This window comes from Musca vetustissima, unplaced genomic scaffold, assembly GCF_032173495.1.
Source record: "Musca vetustissima isolate MV318-11 ecotype Yass unplaced genomic scaffold, APGP_CSIRO_Mvet_v1 utg26469, whole genome shotgun sequence".
Lineage (NCBI taxonomy): Eukaryota > Metazoa > Arthropoda > Insecta > Diptera > Muscidae > Musca > Musca vetustissima.
Genome location: NW_026878235.1, coordinates 68,483 through 90,155, shown reverse-complemented (window position 1 = coordinate 90,155; position 21,673 = coordinate 68,483). Strand labels below are relative to the sequence as shown.

At 33.8% G+C, this 21,673-nt stretch overlaps 2 protein-coding genes across 2 annotated transcripts; one reads left to right on the top strand and one right to left on the bottom strand.

The window, feature by feature from the left end:
- The first annotated feature begins 1,607 nt into the window (after positions 1-1,607).
- On the top strand, positions 1,608-2,348 carry LOC133323058 (protein roadkill-like). Its single transcript, XM_061532016.1, has one exon. The coding sequence runs from the start codon at positions 1,608-1,610 to the stop codon at positions 2,346-2,348; it is 741 nt and encodes a 246-aa protein (XP_061388000.1).
- A 9,461-nt stretch (positions 2,349-11,809) lies between these two features.
- Positions 11,810-19,274, bottom strand: LOC133323056 (polycomb protein Su(z)12). Its single transcript, XM_061532013.1, has 6 exons — positions 19,013-19,274; positions 18,601-18,932; positions 16,724-16,892; positions 15,746-16,646; positions 14,743-15,680; positions 11,810-12,237 (listed from the first exon to the last, which is right to left on the bottom strand). The coding sequence occupies exons 1-6, from the start codon at positions 19,272-19,274 to the stop codon at positions 11,810-11,812; spliced, it is 3,030 nt and encodes a 1,009-aa protein (XP_061387997.1).
- Positions 19,275-21,673: the final 2,399 nt, after the last annotated feature.

The following is a 21,673-nucleotide window of genomic DNA, read 5'->3' as shown; positions in this document are numbered from 1 at the left end:
ATTTACTAATAAGTTTCTTTACATAAATTTCTTAGACATAAATATATAATAATAAAATAATGAACAATTTTCTATGAAACTATTAAAAAAAATCTATTGATTTTTTTAGATTTTTTAAAAAATGACTATAAATTATTTTTCATAAAAATTTGTATAGAATTTTCTTTACTTTCCTTAGGCAAAAAAATAATCAGCATATTGAAAAATCATTGTCCGTTGATCCTCGATCTTATGCAAATTAGCAGTGTATACATTAAAAAGAATGGGTGACAGACAATTGCCCTGAGAAATACCATTTGTGACCTTTATTTCTTTATCTCACAGTTTCAGGACCCTTTTGGACAAGAAATTTATAATCCAAACCGTAATCTGTGGCTTTATTGAATTATCATTAAGTAGCCTTGCCCAGTGGTCGATCCGGATACAATTATAGGCATTGTTGATGTCTAGTGATAACACCATCACCTTATAATTATTGGCCTTCAGGATAGCAACTCTGTGCAGGAAGTAATTAAGACATGTAGCCGTTGAGCAGCCTCTTCTATAGGTGTATGACCTCCAAGGAACTACCTTCTTCTTTTCCAAATCTTCCACCAGAAAATCCTTCACCATAAGGTCGAAGTAATTAAGAAATGTGGCCGTTGAGTAGCCTCTTCTATAGGTGTATGACCTCCAAGGAACTACCTTCTTCTTTTCCAAATCTTCCACCAGAAAATCCTTCACCATAAGGTCGATGCACTTTATAAAGACCGAAATTGGTCTATAATTTGAGATAATATTAAGATCCTTATTGCGTTTGGGGATTGACATGATTTTTATAATTCTCCAGGTGTCGCTTATGGAGTTGTCAAAAAATGCATTGTACATGGCCGTTAGAATGGCTCTTTTGGAAATACCCGACAAAGCCTTAATGATCTCATATGTAATTCTGTCCTCTCCACCCGCAGATCCTTTTTTCTCGTAGCCAAAATCTTTTCAAGATGATCAAAGTCAAACATGATCCTCTCAAATACACTATCTTCGATACATTTTTTTATAGAATTTTTTCGATTTCATTTTTTGTCCATAAAAGATTTTTTGTACATTTAGTTCAAAAAAATCTTTATGTTTTTTTAAATTTTTTCAATAGAACAATTTCCATATTTCTATTCAATATACATTTTTTTTTAATTTTTCTATTTAATATACATTATTTAATTATTCTATCGATTTTTTAACTATAATTTAATTTAAATTCAACTTTGACGCCGACAGTGTGTGTTTGTGTGACATCATCGAATCCGATTAGTGATTGCCGTCAAAGGCAATAGTCAAACGGCATTGGACTCTGTGAATAGATTGACAAAATAAATATCCGTCCGTGATTACTTCTTGATACAATTTTTGTAACATCCCCGCTAAATGCAGCAGTCAGCTGAAATCTAGTGGACATGTCTTTTGGTTGTGGGAGAATCATTAAAGTTGAAGATAATATATATTATTGGGATTTCGAATGGTTTAATACTTCTGACGTCTCTTCTCCTGAAATTGTGGTACATAATGACCACGTCAAATCCGTATGGAAATTATTTCATCAATATAACCGTGATTTTGTGTTTATATCTATAATGTTGATTTCATGCAATATTCAAGACACGATTTTCTATGCTACCTTATGTTATGATGAAGATCAAGCTAATGAGAAGATATCAACGATCGGACAAAAATATATTGCATGTTTTAAGCGTTCGTACCCGCCAGTCGATGTACGCCTTGAAGTACAATGCGAATCTGCAACGCAATTCAAATTCGAATCTAACAAACAAGCCTTAACAGACATCTCAATGGATTTTGCCAATATCTTGGCTAGCAAAGAATTCAGCGATGTGACCCTGGTCGCCCAAGATCGATTTGAATTCAAGGCCCACAAAGTTGTATTATGTGCTCGCAGTGAAGTTTTTGCAGCCATGTTTCGCAATGACCTGCAGGAAAAGCTAACCGGCAGTATTACCATCGACGATATGGATTCGGACGTGCTTAAGGAATTACTGAATTACATTTACACGGACGAGGAAATACCCAAAGAAATGGCAGCAGATTTATTTGTGGCGGCCAATAAATACGCCCTGTCGGCTTTGCAAAAAATGTGTGAAGATTTCTTAATCGAAGCAATGAGCGCTGACACTGTGGTTGATATTCTTCTTCTGGGCGATCGCCATGCCAGTGAACGCCTTAAATCAAAGGCTGTTCAATTTGCAATCGAAAACATTAAAACAGTATCGGCAACGGAGAGTTGGAAAATATTACGAGAAATTGAATTTGAGTTATGTATGGACATATTGGAAAAGGCCATGCAGGGACGTATTTAGTTCTGTACAGCAACATACCAACCTGTATGTACATATATGTACAAAGGTGTTGCGGATGTGATTCATTATTATTTTCATTACAAATATATTGGTTTATAGATTTCATTACATCTTATATTCATATATGTATGTATGCAACAAAACAATTTAATTGGAGAGGTGATAGGGGTATAGCTCTTATCTTATAAAGCCTTTAAGTTCAGTGTCGTTAATAGAAGTAAATTGTATCAAGTAGTAGTATAAAAGAACTGTATGTTTATTGATTAATGATTAAAACTGCAAAAAAAAATCAATACTATTTGAAAAAAAATCGTAAGAAATAAGCCTAAATTTGTATTAACTGCTATGATAATCAATTTCTTACAAATATATATCATAGCAAAAGGCTTCTTTTGTTCGTGGACCCATAGTGAAATTTGTTGTAGAATATTTCCTTCATTGACATCGATTACCCAAAAACGAGTCGTCTATGACAAATCTACAAAAATCGGAAACTAACCTAAAAAATATTTTTTCTTAAATGTTTCCCGATTTTTTCCTCAAGATCCATTGTATTTATGAATTACATTTAGTCGCGCGCCCATAGTAAAATTTAATGGAGAAAATTTCTCTCATTGACATGGACCACCTAAAATGAAGTAATCTGCCAAAAATCAACACAGTTCCAAAATGGTACGAAATTAACCTTAATTTTTATTAACACATAAGTTAAGCTATTTCTTTGACATATTTATTCATTCATTTATTTAGCTTACATCAGTGGTAAATACAAATATATAAAGAGTTTAGGAATATATTTCCTTTTCTACTTAATTATTATACTTATTTATAACATTTGGAGTTATGATTTTACATTTTAATATTATTTATGTAAGGAAAAAAAATAAACCTTACGATTTGAATGACTAGATGTGGTGGGTTGTTAAACCCATTTATGAAAAGATTTCATTGATGTGGGCGTAGCACGAAGATATACATCGAGTAACAAAATTGGATCTAGATATTTCTAGTTGGTCTTTCACTAGTAGGAACCCAGAAAGGGTATGCAGTCTTTGGGTGGAATAGTGCCAGGGCAAATCAAAAATCATTTTTAATAACTTGTTTTGAGCCACCTGTAGTTTCATTATGTGGCAATTTGCTGCCTCCGCAAATAATGGTGCACAATAATAAATTAATGGTAAGAAAATTGATTTTATAATCAATTTTTTGTTTTCCTTGTTAAGGGCGCATTTTCGATTAATTAATGGGTACATGATCCTGGTGACCTTATTGATTTTATCCACGACGTATGAAATGTGGGCGCCAAAATTTAGTTTTCTGTCCAAATATTTAACTTTTTCTTCCTTTTTCTTCTCCCAAATATTTAACTTTTTCTTCCCATTCAACGTCCTGATTTAGAAAACGTAGTGGGTGTTGAGGCAAATAGCATGGTTTACGTTTCCGTGAAAAGTATATTGCTTGCGTTTTATCCGGATTTACAAGAATTTTCCATTTTTTGAAGTAATCATTGATTACAATAAGAGCTTGTTGCAGATTTGCTGATATTGTGTTTGAGTGTAACCCTTTACTAATTATCGAAGTGTCGTCGGCAAATATAGACACAATACATTCATTTAGTACAGGTATGTCGGCAGTGTATATATTGTATAAGATTGGTGACAAACAGGATTCTGTTACGGGTTGTTATTCACGACGTTAGGATGAGCTACTCGGCCGCTCAAGAACACTCAGGTGGAGTCCCAACCCGCTCATCCCTCTCCATATCCCGAACACGAAACGAAATAACCAACACAAATATTACGCACGTACACCTCCCTCTTTCCACACTAGAGACTTGATGTCTACGTCTCACACTGGCCCTCCCTACCTAGGCTTACCATATCCATCACTTTTGTAATAAGCCCCAAAATCACACACACGCACTTACCGCTCTCACCTCACCGTCGAAGATTCATCCCCATAAAATGCAGCAAACACTTAGCTCTCCATTTTGTAATATCTAGCAGACTAATTTATTCCATTTTTTATGAACTATATTTAAACTACTTGACAAAATTCTTTGTACTTCATTAACGCAAAATAAAAAGCAATTTACACACATTAATTGTAGGACCCACAAAGTTATAACATCTATGCCCATTAGTCGGCAAAAAAAAAACTCTCTTTATATCCTACCTAAAGGAGCTCACTTAGGCGGGTTTATTTTGATCACAAAACCAGCGTGATCTATTATACAACTCTGTCACTGATAATCACTTTGTTGGACCTAGATACAAATTGCCCTTTTACAATATCTCAATATTTTGTTACCTAATTATTTTCCTCTATCTTATCCTAACTTATCCTAGACTAAATACTAATTTTCTTTTTTTGTTAACTTTTATTATTAATTTTTTTATCTTTTTTTTTTGTTTTTTTTTTTGTGTTTTTTTTTTTTGTAATTTTTTTGTGTTTTTTTTTATGATTTTCTTTTTAGTTAGAAAGGAGTTGTTAAAAATAATTTGATTCTTTTGTTTTCTCTTTTTAGGCACCAACCCCTAGACTGACGATAATATTTTCGGTTCTTCTTTGCTTTAGGTTGGGTTTTACCTTTTGGAACTTTAAAAATTTTGGACCGTTCTCCAGATAGAAACCTTTTCTAACAAATTCTTGGGTTTATATTAATGGTACCTACGATTTGCCTTTAGGTTTGATGGATGGCTGCTTTTGTATTGCTGTTTAGGCCACTTACTGCCTTTAATTGTTCCGATAGTGTATGGATGCCTTGGCTAAAAACCTCACAGGTACCGAACTGGGATTTCTTTGACTTCCTGTGAACATCGACCAGGCCGCCTCTACAATACATATTAGTTAAGTACATACTTATCATGACCACATTTCCCACACTTACTAATATTGGGGTTTCTTTGTTCTTTTTTTTTCAGCGCACACACATCCACACACAACAATACTGGCTGGCGAAACTTTATAAAAATTATTTAATATTACTATTTAATTTTAATACCCCTTTTTTTAGTAACTCACTTTATCTTCGCACAATTTTAAAAATGTCTTATACTTTCTTATTAGAATAAATTAAATTTTTTTCGTTTCTGGCAACACACCATACCACTTCGCAAATCTTTTCTTACAAGAATGTTTTTTTGGTTATTCCTTTTTTCCCTTTTATACCCCCATCGGTTTTCCAGTACCCTCGGCCATCTTTGCATACAACACTCTTGAGTCATTGCGCCAAAACATAATATTCGCGCAAAAACTCAATCTAGAACAGGATTGGAATACCACTTTTGGCGGTTACATATTTATGAATGAATTTTACACGTCTTTTGGTGCACCCTCTTCTCTATGGCATTGCCACACTATCGTGTTATTTATAAGTGGACAATTACTTTGGTCGGTAACCACCTAATCTACATCACTATCACAAACAAAACAAAAATAGTATATCAGCGCATACTTTCGAGAACGACATCAATTCATCTACTCTAAACCAAACCAAATCGAGGAGATATATGAATTATCCCTATTCCCGAGGAACACCCCGCAAAACTCTGGGTACTATATTATATTCGGGGACAAATAGATGGGTGATAGTGTTTTATTCCTGGGCTCTGGATGTCGTAAGACTTTTTTGATATTTATCTGGCGTGTGTAAATTACCACACTCCAAAGGCTCATGTTGCTGCCATCATGCTCGTAACGTGATTTGAAGTTCCCGCAACACCATACTCCATCAAACGCAGCTTTGATATCTAATAGTACCATGCCTGTAGACTCTGATTTATTAAAATTTGTTTTAACCATATTCCTGATTTTAACGAGAGGGTGACAAGTGTTCAGATGTCTACGAAAACCATATTGTTGTTGTGGCAATATCTCGTGCTCCTCAATAAAATTATTCAATTTTTCTTGAATTATTTTTTCAAAAATTTTGCTGACAGATGATAGTAAGCTAATTGGTCTGTATGATTTTGGATCATCATAAGGTTTGCTAATTTTGTGAATAGGAACTGTTTTAGAAAGTTTCCATTTTCTCGGAAAATAGCACAGTTTTAAACAAGCATTCATTATTTTTGTTAGGTATTTAAATCCATTTATTGGTAACATTTTTAAGCATTTATTATTTATTCCATCGACACCAGGGGACTTTTTGTTTTTTAATTAAACTTATGACTTGTTTAGTGGTAGTCAGCTGTAGACTTGATGGTTCAGGCCGAGACGCATTTATGTAGACGACAGTACGGTTTACTTCAAGCGTTGTATTTATATCACTGAGCGATTGAGAAATAGAATGGTTTTCAAGAAACGTTTCTGCTAGAATCTCACATTTTTCCTCCTCTGTGAAAAACATATTATTGTTGGATTTTAGTGGTGGTATAATATTTTTCCTTTTCTTCAACACTTTTGATATTTTCCAAAATGGGGATGAGGCTTTTTCCAACCCTGTTAGTGTTTTATTCCAATTTTTGTTTCGAAATTCGGATAATTCCATATTTATCTTTTTATTGAGTACATTAATTTGGTGTCTATCTTCAGTGTCTCTATAACGTTTCCAATTTCGTTTATAGATGTTTCGGAACTGGATCATTTCCTTGATGTTTTGAGGTAATTGAATAGACTTATTCATAAATTTACACTTCGGAACGCTCACATCAATAGCCTCGTCGATAATGTTGGTGAAATTTTGTAATAAATGATCTATATTTAATTCAGTTGTGTCATCCAAATTGTTTAATTTTAGTTCCCTGCTAATGTACGATTTAAATCGACTCCATTTGGCTTTCTTGAAATTGTAGAAAGAATGTTCAGTTTTACCAATGGAGCTGTTTATCTCTACTTTAATTGGGAGATGGTCAGATGATAAATTATTTATTGTTTTTACAGAGCATATATAATTTGGGATATCAGTCAGTAATATATCCAATGTAGATGCTTGTCTTCTAGGGTCTGCAGGTATATAAGTGACATTTTGCGGGTATATAACCTCGAATGGACTGGTTTGAATCTTGTCTTGGAGTAGATTTCCCCAAAAATTACTTCTTCGGCATCCCCAATTTTGGTGTCTGCAGTTAAAATCTCCTCCAAGGATGATGTTTTTAGTATTTGTCATTTTGTGAATATCCGATAAAAAGTGTTCTTTTCGTTGCAAATTTCGTGAACCTCCCGGGAAATAACAAGCATATATTTCTATTGCAGTATTATTTAAATAAACCTGAATACCAATATTTTCAATAAGTTTTGTATTTAGAGGTTTTAGCATCTTATGTTGGATATTTCTTCTAATTAATACAGCAACGCCTCCACCTCTTCTATCACGGCGATCATTACGATAGCATGTGAAGAATTGGTTTTTGATAGAAATACTGGCATTTAGCCATGTTTCACATATAAGACAAATGTCAATCTCATTTATGTTTAAAAATTGAATAAGTTCTTCTTGTTTATTCCTTACGCCTCTAGCATTTCAGGAAATTATTTTTAAGTTATTGCTCAATTTAGAAATTTAAAAGCAATGCCAGTTATGACATCAAACTGGTCAAGTTTTGTTTTACAATTTCTTAATTTAGAAATTAATTCAAATGTTAAATTTTTTAATTCCTCAATTGAGAACAAATTATTTTGTTCAGTTTGTTTAATATTTGCCCAACTATTTTCAGGAGGTAATACTTGATTTAGTTTGTTAGGAAATGTATTATTATAGTTCTGGTACGTTGAATAATTTGTTTGGCTACGAATATTCCTTTTCGGCTTCATTCTATCTCTTATTTCAATGTATTTTAATCTACTGGGACATTGAGTAGAGGTTGCCTTATGATCACCACCACAATTTGCACATTTTAAAATATTTTCATTACAGTTTGCTGTAATATGATTTCCTGCACAATTTGCGCAAAACGATTTAACATTACACCTACTGGATCCATGTCCACATTTGACAGTTGTGACACTGAGTTTCGAACCACCCATTTCACTTTCATATACTATGATATATATGTGTAAAAAATTTTCGTTTGATATATATGTGTAAAAATCGTTTAACTTATGTGTTAATAAAAATTTATGTTTATTTCATACGTTTATACGAATTGTGTCGATTTTTTGTAGATCACTTTATTGAAGGTTCTAGATGTCAATGGGAGAAATGTTCTCCATTAAATTTCACTATGGGTCCACGAACAGAAACCTCTATTTATTATACATTTTGTGTTAGAAATAGGTAATCATATCAGTTAATAACAATTTAGGTTAGTTTCATAGGGGTTTTGTCGAATTGTGTCGATTTTTTGCAGATCACTTCATTTTAGGTGCTTCATGTCAATGGGAGAAATGTTCTCCATTAAATTTTACTATGGGTCCTCGACTAAATGTTGGTCATAAATACAATGGATCTAGGGGAAACCATAGGGTAACAATTAAGAATAAATATTTTTTAGGTTAGGTTACGAATTTTGTAGGTTTGTCATAGACGATTCGACTTTCGGTGGTCGATGTCAATGAAAGAAATTTTCTACATCAAATTTCACTATGGGTCCACGAACAACAGAAACCTCTATTTATTATACATTTGTTTATTTTAAATTTTACAAAAATCTATATATATATATTTAAGTATTGATATAAGAGTGTTTACTTAAATTTACAAACAAAAAATAAATATATATAATTGTTTTCGTAATAAAAAAAAAACAGTATATAAAATAATATTTCCTTTTCATGGTGTTTTTGTAAAAACAATATAGTTAAAATAGTATTTTTTTTAATTTGATGAAATAGAAAAAAAACATTTGTAGTATAACAACAAAAGGCTTGATTACTTTTTTGTGATCTATTAAAAAAAAAAATAAATCATGTGTATTTTCTCTTTGTTTTTTTTTTTTTTAATAAAAATTATTAAAGATTTGAAATATTTTACAATTTGTAGTTTATTTTTTATTGTTTTTTTTTTTTTTTTTTTTCTCCATGTAAATAAACAAAGACTATTAGAATTATAATTTCTCTCATATACACTATTGATATACCAGTAATAAAACAAAAAAAATATATATATAAAAATTTTCAAATAGTCCAAAAATCCGGAAAAACGGACTCCATTCAAATGGAAGAGATGGGTATTTGCATTGTTTTCCTTTCACACGATGCAGATCATGCACACTTAAACGGCTACCGGGTGCTATACAAACAGGCAATTTAACTTGAAATATATTAAATTGAAAATAAAAATAAATTTTATTATTTTTTTATAAATATTTTTTTTTATAAGAAAAAATGTTTTCAATATTTCCAAATAAAAAAACAATTATAAATTTTTTTATTAAAAAATACATGGGAGCTATATCCAAAGTTGGTCCCATATTGATAATTTTTGGTGCGTAGGTTTTCCACCCAGTGAGAATCCAAAATATTAAATTACAGCCATATCGATTCGAAAACTTTTTCAAAATCCCCAAAAAAATGAAATTTTGAGCCTAACCTTACATGGGTGCTATATCCAAAGTTGGTGCGATAATGATCATTTTTGGTGGGCAGGTTTTCCACCCGATGAAAATCCTAAATATTAAATTACAGCCATTTTGGTCGGAAAATCTGTTCAAAATCGCAAAAAAGGGAAATTTAGACTCTAACCTTACATGGAAGCTATGCCCAAAGTTGGTCCGACATTGATAATTTTTGGTGCGTAGGTTTTCCACCCAATGAAAATCCTAAATATTAAATTACAGCCATTTCGGTTGGAAAACTTCTTCAAAATCCCAAAAAAGAAAAAAATAGACCCTAACCTTACATGAGAGCTATGCCCAAAGATTTTCCGAAATTGATAATTTTTGGTGGGCAGGTTTTCCACCCAATGAAAATCCTAAATATTAAATTACAGCTATTTTGGTTGGAAAACTACTTCAAAATCCCAATAAAGAAAAAATGTAGACCCTAACCTTACATGGAAGCTATGCTCAAAGTTTTTCCGATATTGATAATTTTTGGTGGGCAGGTTTTCCACCCAATGAAAATCCTATATATTAATATACAACCATTTCGGTTGGAAAACTTCTTCAAAATCCCAAAAAAGGGAAATTTAGACCCTAACCTTACATAGGGGCTATGCCCAATGTTGGTCCGATATTGATAATTTTTGGTGGGCAGGTTTTCCACCCAATGAAAATCCAAAACATTAAATTACAGCCATATCGGTTGGGAAATTTCTTCAAAATCCCAAAAAAGGAAAATTTAGACCCTAACCTTACATGGAAGCTATGCCCAAAGTTGATCCGATGTTGATAATTTTTGGTGGGCAGGTTTTCCACCCAATGAAAATCCTAAATATTAATATACAGCCATTTCGGTTGGAAAACATCTTCAAAATCGTAAAAAACGAAAATTTAGATCCTAACCTTACATGGAAGCTATGCCCAAAGTTGGTCCGATATTGATAATTTTTGGTGGGCAACTATTTAATATTATTAAAAAAACTGTCATAACGTTTTTATATAAAAACATTCTTAAAATTTTTTATAAAAAACTTCCCCAAAATTTTTTATAAAAAGCCTTTTCAAAATTTTTTTAGAAAAAAAATTTTCAACATTTTTTTATAAAAACAAAAACTTTCTCAACATTTTTTAGAAAAAAAACTTATTCAATTTTTTTAGAAAAAAAACTCAAATTTTTTTATAAAATAAAGCTTTCTCAGGGATTTTTATAAAAAAAAAACTTTCTTAGGGATTTTTATAAAAAAAAAACTTTCTTAAAATTTTTATAAAAAATTGTAGTTGCATTTTTTTCTATGAAATGTTATTTTATGAATTTTTTTCTTTGTGTTTTAATTGTAAAAAAATATTTTGATTTTTTTCTCAAAAAAACTTTTTAAATTTTTATTATAAAAAATCCACTTCAATTTTTTTATATAATTTTTTTATTTTATTTTATATAAAAAAATATTTTTTTAAAGGATTTTTTTTCTCAATTTTTTTTAATTTATTTTTTTTTTAATTTAATTTTTTTTTAAATTAATTTTTTTTTAAATTAATTTTTTAACTTAATTTTTTTAATTTTTTTTTAATTTATTTATTTTTTTAATTTACTTTTTTTTTAATTAAATTTTTTTAATTTAATTTTTTTTAATTTAGTTTTTTTTTAATTTAGTTTTTTTATTTAATTTTTTAAGTTATTTTTTTTAATTTAATTTTTTTTAAATTTATTTTTTTTTTTGATTAAAAAAAATTATTGAATTTTCCATACTATAAAAATGTTGAGTTTTTTTAATTTAAATAAATCTATTTTGTTTATTTTTTTTTTTCATTAATTTTACTTTCCCACTAAAATGTCTCCCCCTCCCACCTAGTTACCTCCCAGCCGGGAGGTGTCTTTAAAATGTACACAGAAGAAATAAAGAAAGAAGGAAGAAGAAAAAATCACCTTTGGTTGTTGTTGTTTTTGTTATTGTTGTCATAATGCAATATTAAAGATATATATCAACGTTTATCGGATTTATTATTAGCAGGCACCGACAGACGGGTACGCAGGGTATGATGTGTTGATGAGGAGGAGGATCCACCACCACCACTAGTTGATGTAGAATTTTTACCATTTGCTGTGGATTTTTCCTGGCCCTTGGCCGAGGTCTCCGTCGTTGGATGACCGGCCAAGGATTGACGTCTTGTGGTTAAACGTTTTGATTGCCCCGAGGATGTGGTGTTGGAGGTGGTGGTTGAGGTTAGATTGGATGTTGTTGCAGAGGTTGTGGAGGAGGTGGAGGAAGCGGACGTGGGGGCTGTATCCTTCTGGCGTGTGTTGCTCGTGCTGCTGCTGGAGGTAGTAGTGTTGCTGCTGGCAGTGTTATTATTTGTTGAATTGCTGCTGCTGTCACTACGTTGGCGTTTAGTGGCCGGTTGGGGTACATCTAGAAATGTGGATGGAAAGCATTAACCAAAAAATAATAATAATGAATTGAAAATTAGAAAAAAACGCGATAATTGTACTCCCAGTATTTTCGTATTTAATCAGAACTCATCATATTGTAATTATAAAAATTATATTTATATTGAAAATTTCATTTATTCAACTCAATTGTTGTTGCTGCTGCGGGATTTTCTAATTGTCTATGTTCTTCTTCCTCATCCTCATTTTGTTTATAAACTTTATTATCATGATCTTGATCATCATCATCATTATGCTGTCCACCAGGATTATTAACAACACCACCATCATCAATAACACCACAGTCATCATCATCATCTGCTTCTAAGTAGTTGTAAATGTCCGGTGTCAGGGTAGAAGATTTTTTTAAATAATACATATTTTTTTCAAATGAAGAGAAAAACACATACAAACAAATATTTTTAGGTTTTTTTTTTTTTTTTTTTGAAAATTTTCTTAACAAAAAAACTTTTGCATGGAAACATGGTGTTGAAGGATGCATGTGGGTGTTGATAGGGGTGGATCATGATCGAATGATATAATGCAGCAGCTTTGTATTTGAAAGGATTTGAGACAATGTTGAACATATATATACATATACATATATATACAAAAAAAAATGAAATTCGGCTGGGCCGAAATTTTTATACCCTCCTGCATAATTTGAAGGTTAACCTTAGCTATGTATATCCAAAGTTGGTCCGATATTGATAATTTTTGGTGGACAGGTTTTCCGCCTAATGAGGATTCACAATATCAAATTACATCTATTTTGATTGGAAAACTTCTTCAAAATCCCCAAAAAGGGAAATTTGGACGCTAACCTTACATGGGAGCTATGCCCAAAATTGTTCCGATATTAATAATTTTTGGTGGGCAGGTTTTCCACCCAATGAGAATTCACAATACCAAATTACAGCCATTTCGGTTGGAAAACATCTTCAAAATCCCCTATCCTTACATGGGAGCTATGCCTAATGTTGGTCCGATATTGATCATTTGTGGTAGGCAGGTTTTCCACCCAGTGAGAAACCCATATATTAAATTACAGCCATTTCGGTTGGAAAACCTGTTCAAAATCGCAAAAAAGAGAAATTTTGAGGCTAACCTTACATGGGAGCTATGTCCAAATTTGGCCTGATATTGATAATTTTTAGTGCGCAGGTTTTCCACCCAATGAGAATCCAAAATATTAAATTACAGCCATTTCGGTTGGAAAACTTTTTCAAAATCCCAAAAAAGGAAAATTTTGAGCCTAACCTCCCATGGGAGCTATACCCAAAGTTATTCCGATATTGATAATTTTTAGTGCGTAGGTTTTCATTGAGGATTCACAATATCAAATTACAGCCATTTCGGTTGGAAAACTTCTTCAAAATCCAAAAAAAGGAAAATTTTGAGCCACACCTTTCATGGGAGCTATACCTAAACATGGACCTAGGTAGATAATTTTTGATGAGCCAGGTATTCCACCCAATGAGAATACAAAATATTAAATTACAGCCATTTCGGTTGGAAAACTTCTTCAAAATCCCAAAAAAGGGAAATTTGGACCCTAACCTTACATGAGAGCTATGCCCAAAGTTTTTCCGATGTTGATAATTTTTGGTAGGCAGGTTTTCCGCACATGAGAATTCACAATACCAAATTACAGCCATTTAGATTGGAAAATCCTGCTCAAAATCGCAAAAAAGAGAAATTTGGAACCTAACCTTACATGTGAGCTATATCCAAAGTTGGTCCGATATTGATAATTTTTGGTGCGTAGGTTTTCCCCCTAATGACAATTCAAAACATCAAATTACAGCCATTTCGCCTGGAAAACTTCTTCAAAATCCCCAAAAAGAGAAATTTGGATCCTAACCTCTCATGGGAGTTATGCCCAATGTTGGTCCGATATTGATCATTTTTGGTAGGCAGGTTTTCAACCCAATGAGAATCCCAAATATTAAATTACAGCCATTTCGGTTGGAAAACTTCTTCAAAATCGCAAAAAAGGAAAATTTTGAACGTAACCTTACATGGGAGCTATACCTTAATATAGACCTATATTGATAATTTTTGCCTGGCAGGTATTCCACCCAATGAGAATCCAATATATCAAATTTCAGCCATTTCGGTTGGAAATGTTTACGAAATCCAGCCTACTATGGAGGAGGGTATATTAAAAAAGGGATGCGAGATGCGACTTCGATGATGGTGATAATGATGATGTGTAAAGTGTCTCCCAAAATGTTGATGATTGGTTTGAGGGACCTTGCCGCCATGTATTTTCAGCTTGATAGAAAAAATTTTTGTATTTACATTGGCTAATGTGATGATTATGATGACACTGCTGTTGGCACACTGTGGTCGATGTTGATCGTATGATATTGAAGAAAGGTGAAATTTGTGATAAAAACCAAAAACCTTTTTTTTTTAAATAAACTTAACAGCAACCAAGCAAGCAAGCTAAGAAAAATAAAAATAACCTTCCATTTGAACCTACCTCTCATGGATAGCCTTCGTTTTGAATTGCCTTGTCCTCTATTATGATTATCCGAATCTTTAGTAGATGAGGCTGCAGTTTGTTTGCTTTCTGATTTCTTGTTATCCACCACACCATTTGTTGATAGACGACGTAAACCATTCGCGGTTGTTTTGTCATTATCAGGATCTTCACCAAGTGTAGATGCTGCTGTTTTCTTGGCAACACCTTTGCCGTTCTTTTCCGATGAATCATTGGCAGCATTACTGTCACTACCACCACCATTTACCATCGAATGGTTGGTACTGGAGCGTTTAAGGCCACCAGTAGCAGTATTACCCGAACGTTTACCGGGCGGTTGCATTGATTTTTTATTACCACTACCACCAGTCGTGGTATTTGTTGCTGTTTCGCCTTTTGATTTATTTGATGCCGCTGCCGCAGCAGAGAAATTGGTGGTGTTGTTGACTGCTGGCTTTTGTGGCGATTTCAATTTTTGTTCCTCCTGCTTGTGTATGCCAACCTCGAGCCAATATTTCAATTGCTGTTCTCGTTGCCGTGACATCATGGCCTGACCCTCGGGATATCTACTCAAGATACCCTGAAGTTTTTGTACAATCTTATAGAAAGTTTCCGGCGATATTAGACCATAATCGTACAGCGAACTCATGTGCAATATAAAATTACGATAGATATTCTTGCGTATGATTTCATAGCCATTACTATCGATGAACATTTCACAGGCAATTGGCAGCTGGCAGTCGCCGACAAAACCATGTTTCATCACGTGCAAATTCCATAGTTTCATTAGTTCCTTTTCGCCCTCGTTGACATCGGTGAATTCATCGATCATTTGGATGGTTTTTTGGCGTAACCACAAGGGGTCACTTTCACCCTCCGAATCGATGTCAAGTTCTTTGGGATGTACGGGTAGGCAGGTTTCGGTGTGGTGATAGAGACTAAAAAGAAAAAAAATATATATATTTTTTTTAATTAAAAAAAAAACCGAAAAAATCGAACCCACCGATTGTGCCCCGTAACATAGGGCCTTTGATTGGACAAATCATCCTCATCCAATTCCAAAAACTCATCCAAACATGTCTTTTGACGCCGCGGACGACACACCAAAAGATTGGTGACCGAGGTACGTCTGACGGGGCCACATGTACGAGCAAACGAACAACCCGACGGTCCAGCCAAATCATATGGCGATCCCGCATACGAACCATCATACGAATCATTGATGGTAACATCAATGCGAGCACCATTACCAGCTGCCGGCTGATAGGTGAAATTAAATCTGGCATGGCATAGCTTTAAATGCTTGAGCAGGGAATAGAGACGCATACAATCGAGGCCACACCAGGGACATATGACCTCTTGGGTATATTCGGTTTGTTGTCGTGTATTGTTGCTGTATAGAAAATTATAGACAATTTGTATTTTTTCTGTTTTGGCCAGGGGTTTTTTACTGGATGCAGCAGCAGCTGCAGCCGCCGCAACAGCCGATAGCTGGGAACGTGTTTTACCAGAACCAGCTTTGAGACAATTGTTGTTGTTATTATGTTCTTGCTCCTCCTCTTCGTCCTCCTCATCATTTGAGATTTCCGAAAACCTGGCATATTTCTCCATATCTTGGGCAGCGATTTCTTTGGGCAATTCATTGGCGGACCATGTTAGACGAAATTTCAATGTTGGATACTGGGCAAAGACATCAAATTTCATTGATATTGGAATGTAATTGTCGGGTAGTGTTTCCCAGCTACGTTTCTTTGGTGAAAATGATTTGATAATCGATGAATTGAGTTCCTGCAGGGCCGCATCATAATCACCCTCTGGTATACAGCCGATATTTTTCTCATACACAATTACCTCACAGCCATAAAGTTTGGTTGACATTTTAGAACGTTTGGTGGGGGTTTGATCTGAGGAACAAAAAAAGTTATTAAAAAAATATTTGAATTTTTTTTTATAAAAATAGTTTCCGACATACCATTATTACCATTTACCGTATTTTCATTACTGCTATTTGGTGTGACTTTAATACGAAACAATAGCTTATAGATTGTATGTTGATCGCCCAGAGATTGGATGGATTGTGCTGGTATAGATATGGCAGTCATTTGATCTAAATTGTCATGTGGATTATATACCACGGTTGAGGAGTAGGACTGAAAAAATAAACAAAAAATAAAATATATACTCAAGAAAAATTCGAAATATTTTTATGGGGGTGTGGGCCTAAAGCTCAAGGTGAACTAATATTGATAGTTTTTATGAGGAGATTAGCTACCCCACCAGGACCCAAAATATCAATTACAACCAATTCCGCTGGAAAATATGACAAAGATTGTCAAAATATCGAAAAATGGAGGTTAGGGTTATATGGGGTCTATACCTAAAGTTGTACCAAAATTTATAATTTTTGGTGGTGAGATTTGTAACTCAATGAGAAATCAAAATACCAAATTTTAATCAAATCGGTTGGAAAACACGGTCAAATTTCATAGAATTCAAAAATTGAGGTTAGGGCTATACCGCAATGTGGACCAATTGTGATAATTGTTGGTATGGAGATCTACCACTCAATGGAAAACCAAAATATTAAATTACAGCCAATTCGATTGGAAAACTCGGTCAAAATCGTCAATATTTCGAGAATTTAAGGTTAGGGTTATAGGGGGGCTATACCTAAAGGTGTACTAAAATTTATAGTTTTTGGTGGTGAGATTTGTAACTCAATGAGAAATCAAAATGCCAAATTTTAATCAAATCGGCTGGAAAATATGGTCAAATTTCTTAAAATTTAAAAAAAAAAATTGAGGTTATGTTTATGTGGGAGCTATACCGAAATGTGGTCCAAATTTGATAATTTTCGGTGGATTAATTTGCCACTCGATGGGAAACCAAAATATTAAATTACAATCAATTCGTTTGGAAAACTTGGCCAAAATCCTCAATATTTCGAAATTTGGAGGTTAGGTTTATATGGGAGCTATATCGAAATGTGGACCAATTGTTATAATTTTTCGTATGGAGATTTGCCACTCGATGGGAACCCGAAATATTAAATTACAATGAAATCGGTTGGAAAATGTGTTCAAAATCGTTCATATTTCGAAAATCGGACGTAAGGTTATAAAGGAACCTATAACTAAATATAAACCAATTTTGATCATTTTTGGTAGAGAGATTGTCTGCATAATGAGTATCCAAAATACCAAATTACAACCAAATCGATTGCAATTTGTGGTTAAAATCTTTAAAATTCGGAAATTTTAAGGGAATCATTAAAAGGGGGCTATGCCCAAAAATGGACCAATTTTGATAATTTTTAGTAGGGGGTTTTCCTACCCCATGAGAATCTAAAGTACCAAATTACAACCAAATCGATTGAGATTTGTGGTCAAATTCCTCAAAATAACGAAAATTTAAGGGTACCATTACAAGGGGGCTATACCCAAAGATGGTCCAATTTTGATATTTTTTGGTAGTTAGGTTTGCTACCCAATGAGTATTCAAAATACCAAATTACAACCAAATCGATTGCAATTTGTATATAAAATCTTTAAAATTCGGAAAATTTAAGGGTACCATTACAAGGGGGCAACAACCAAATATGGATGAATTTTGATAATTTTTAATGGGGAGTTTTGCTACCCCATGAGTATTCAAAATATCAATTTCCAGGCCAATCGGTTGAACATTTGTTGTCAAATTCTATTAAATACCAAAAATGGCCGGATACTTTTACATGGGGGCTATACTTAAAAGTGAACCAATTTTGATAATTATTTGGTGTAGAGATTCTGATTCTACAAAAAACAATATTGAAATAAAAATAAATAAAAATTATATACTTTTTTTGTATATACATACCAACACTTCCTGAAAATCCGATGTACTATCCTTACGTTTACTTTTGGTTATTTTATAGAGGGTCGATTCCACTGTTATAATATCACCTGGCTGCCAGCTATGTTCAACATTTGTAGCCTTTTCGAATAGACCAAAATAAATGATATTCAAATAATTATTGGTTAGAGTTTGACCCTTTTGCGTTACGGCATCCAACATGTTGTTGATTTTGAAATTGTTACGTTTTTTGTGATTGCGTGACATACGCTCCTTCATATAGCTAAGGGTGCGTTGAAGAAATATTGGACTGGTACCATGACGATTACGTAGAAAACGATATATTTGAGTGGGTTCTGTTTGGGGAAAGGAGGAGAATAGTGGTGATATTAGTGGAACCACAATGTTTTGAAATAAATACCCCTCGAATACTTACTTTCAAAGGCCTGTAAAAAGAGTTCCTGCTCCTGTTGATGGCCATTGATTTTGTTGTGTTGGTCTGTGTTTGTTGTGGTGGCCAAGGCGGCAGCTTCAGCCACTACGCCACCACCATTTCCATTCATCATTATATTCTGCTGATTATGATTGTTATTTGCCTGAGTGGCCAAATTATTATTGTTATGATTTGCTGTGGCATTTAAGGCATCCTTGTCTTTGCTGGCGGCTTCCTTTTCACGTTGTTTCTTTTGCGGTGGCATTTTTTTCATTTTTTCTGTTGTTTTTTTCCTCTTCTTTTTTCGCCAACAACGGCCAACAAACAAACAGGCAAGCACAAACACACACTCAGCTAGCCAGTCACTCACTCAGTCACAACAACACTGTTCTCTTGCTCTTTCTCTCTCTTTCCCACGCACACTAACACACAGCAAACTAACGCCAGACTTTGGTTAAAACACAGCAGAAAGTAAAAAACTACTTGCACAATGTGTTAAAATACTAAAACGTATCAAACTGCTTATTTCAAAAGAGATTCTCTTTTTATTCTCAGCTTCCCTGAGAGTTAATTATTTGTTAAAAAAAATAAAACTATTTTTATTTCTTTCAATGTTAAATTGCTTTGTAATACAGGCGCGCGAATTAAAAACACTCGACTCAACAGCAGACTAATGATATAGGGTTATGTAGATCGACTTTTGTATTATTACATTCTCGCTCTCTCTCTCTCTCTCTCCGTGTGTTCTTACGTCTTAATGGTTGCCATATGTTAAGGGAAGGTTATCGATTTTTGTTAAATCGATAACCATTGGAAAACAATAAAGGATTTTATAAAGACAATTTTAATGATTTATTTTATTAAAATAAATGTTTTATTTAAATAAAAACAAAAAAAAAAAAACAATTTTTTTTAATTGAAACAAAATCATTTAAAAATGCGAATAAAAATATTAACTATTTATGTTAAAAAACTGAAACAAATTAAAAAAAATGGAAACTGATGTCATTCGTTTTATTTATGGCGGTACCAAAATATATAAAATCGTTGACTATCTCGATGCTGTAGTTCTCAAGTTCTACAGTTGGTCCGAGTCTACTGGATGTCTTGCGCGTTGATACCATCAGCTTGGCCTTCTCGCCGTTTACTGCCAGAACCACTTTGGCAGACTTCTTTTCAATTTGTTGAAACGTGGCTGCTACCGCTCTCAGTGTTCGACCCATTATGTCGATGTCATCGGCGGCGTAGGCGAGTAACATGTGTTGTTTGGTGTACAGAGTGCCATTTCTGTTCACTTTTGCCTCTCGTATGACCTTCTCCAGCAGGATGTTACAAAGACAACACTACAAACTATCACCTTGTTTGAATCCTCGTTCGATATTGAAGGGCTCCAATAGGTCCTTTCCTACTTTAACTGCTGATCTTGTGCCACTTAAAGTTATCCTGCATTGTCGTATTAATTTTGCAGGAATACCAAACGCAAACACGACTTTATACACCTCTGAACGGATAGAGCTAGAGTCGAATACGGCTTTATAGTCGACGAATAGATGGAATGTGTTGATGTGTTTTTCCCAGTGGATTTGCCAGGTATGAAGCCGCATTGGTATGGTCCAATAATGTAAAGAGCTGGATAGCACTTTATATGCGACGGGCAGAAGGCTAATTCCTCTATAGTTGACACATATCGTCTTGTCTCCTTTTTTGTGCAGGGGACACAGGATGCTGAGGTTCCAATCTTTGGACATGCATTCTTCTAGCCAAATTGTAGTAATCAGCTGGTGCAAGCTCCTTACCAGCATCTGACCACCAGTCTTCGGACTTCATTCTGACTCCTGCGCATCTCGGTTTGCTCACGCTCTTTTGCTCTTGCCTCTTTTTTCTGAAAATACGTTTCTCCTCTCTCCTTTTCTCCCGACAATTCTCCATCGCATTACGCGTTGCTGCTGTCCGCAGGTTTGCCCTATACGCTGCGTTTTACATATCAGTAAGATTAAGACACTCCTGATCGTACCATGGATTTCTTGATGGTGGTCTTTGGTACCCAAGTTTTGCTTTTACTGCAGTTTGTAGGGAGCGGGCAATTCTCTGCCATTGTGCTTCTATATTATTATTGGGACAAGGGGTACTTACTTTGAATTCCGCCAAATCTTTTAGAATTTCATCTTCCGGTATGGATTTTATTTGTTGGATGTGGTTTCATAATAACGGGGACTACGTCGATATACTTTGCTTTCAAAAACTTTTCGTAAGCTTTGAGGTTATTGGCTTTAAACAGTAAATCTCCACGGGGAAGTTCTGATATCTCGGAGTAATCGCGACCGATATGTTGTTTGATACCACGTCCGATTTGAAAAATGTTGTGAGGAGGCTAGTGGCCTGACTTCGGGTGCGGGATTAGTAGCTGCGGCAGAAGCAATTAAAAATCTTGGCACATCGTCGTAATTGGGGATTTTCAGTTGGGAGAGACACAAAATCACTGATATCCAAACAAGATCTTTTATTTGTCCCGATCTGGATCAAATCCGTTTCGAATCACATTCTTAAGTACAATATATTTATTTAACAAAATGTAAAATACATACAGACATATATTTATATATATAAAATAAAATCGCTAAGTAACAAAAAAAAAAATTGTTGCATTGGAAGAAGAGGAAGCAT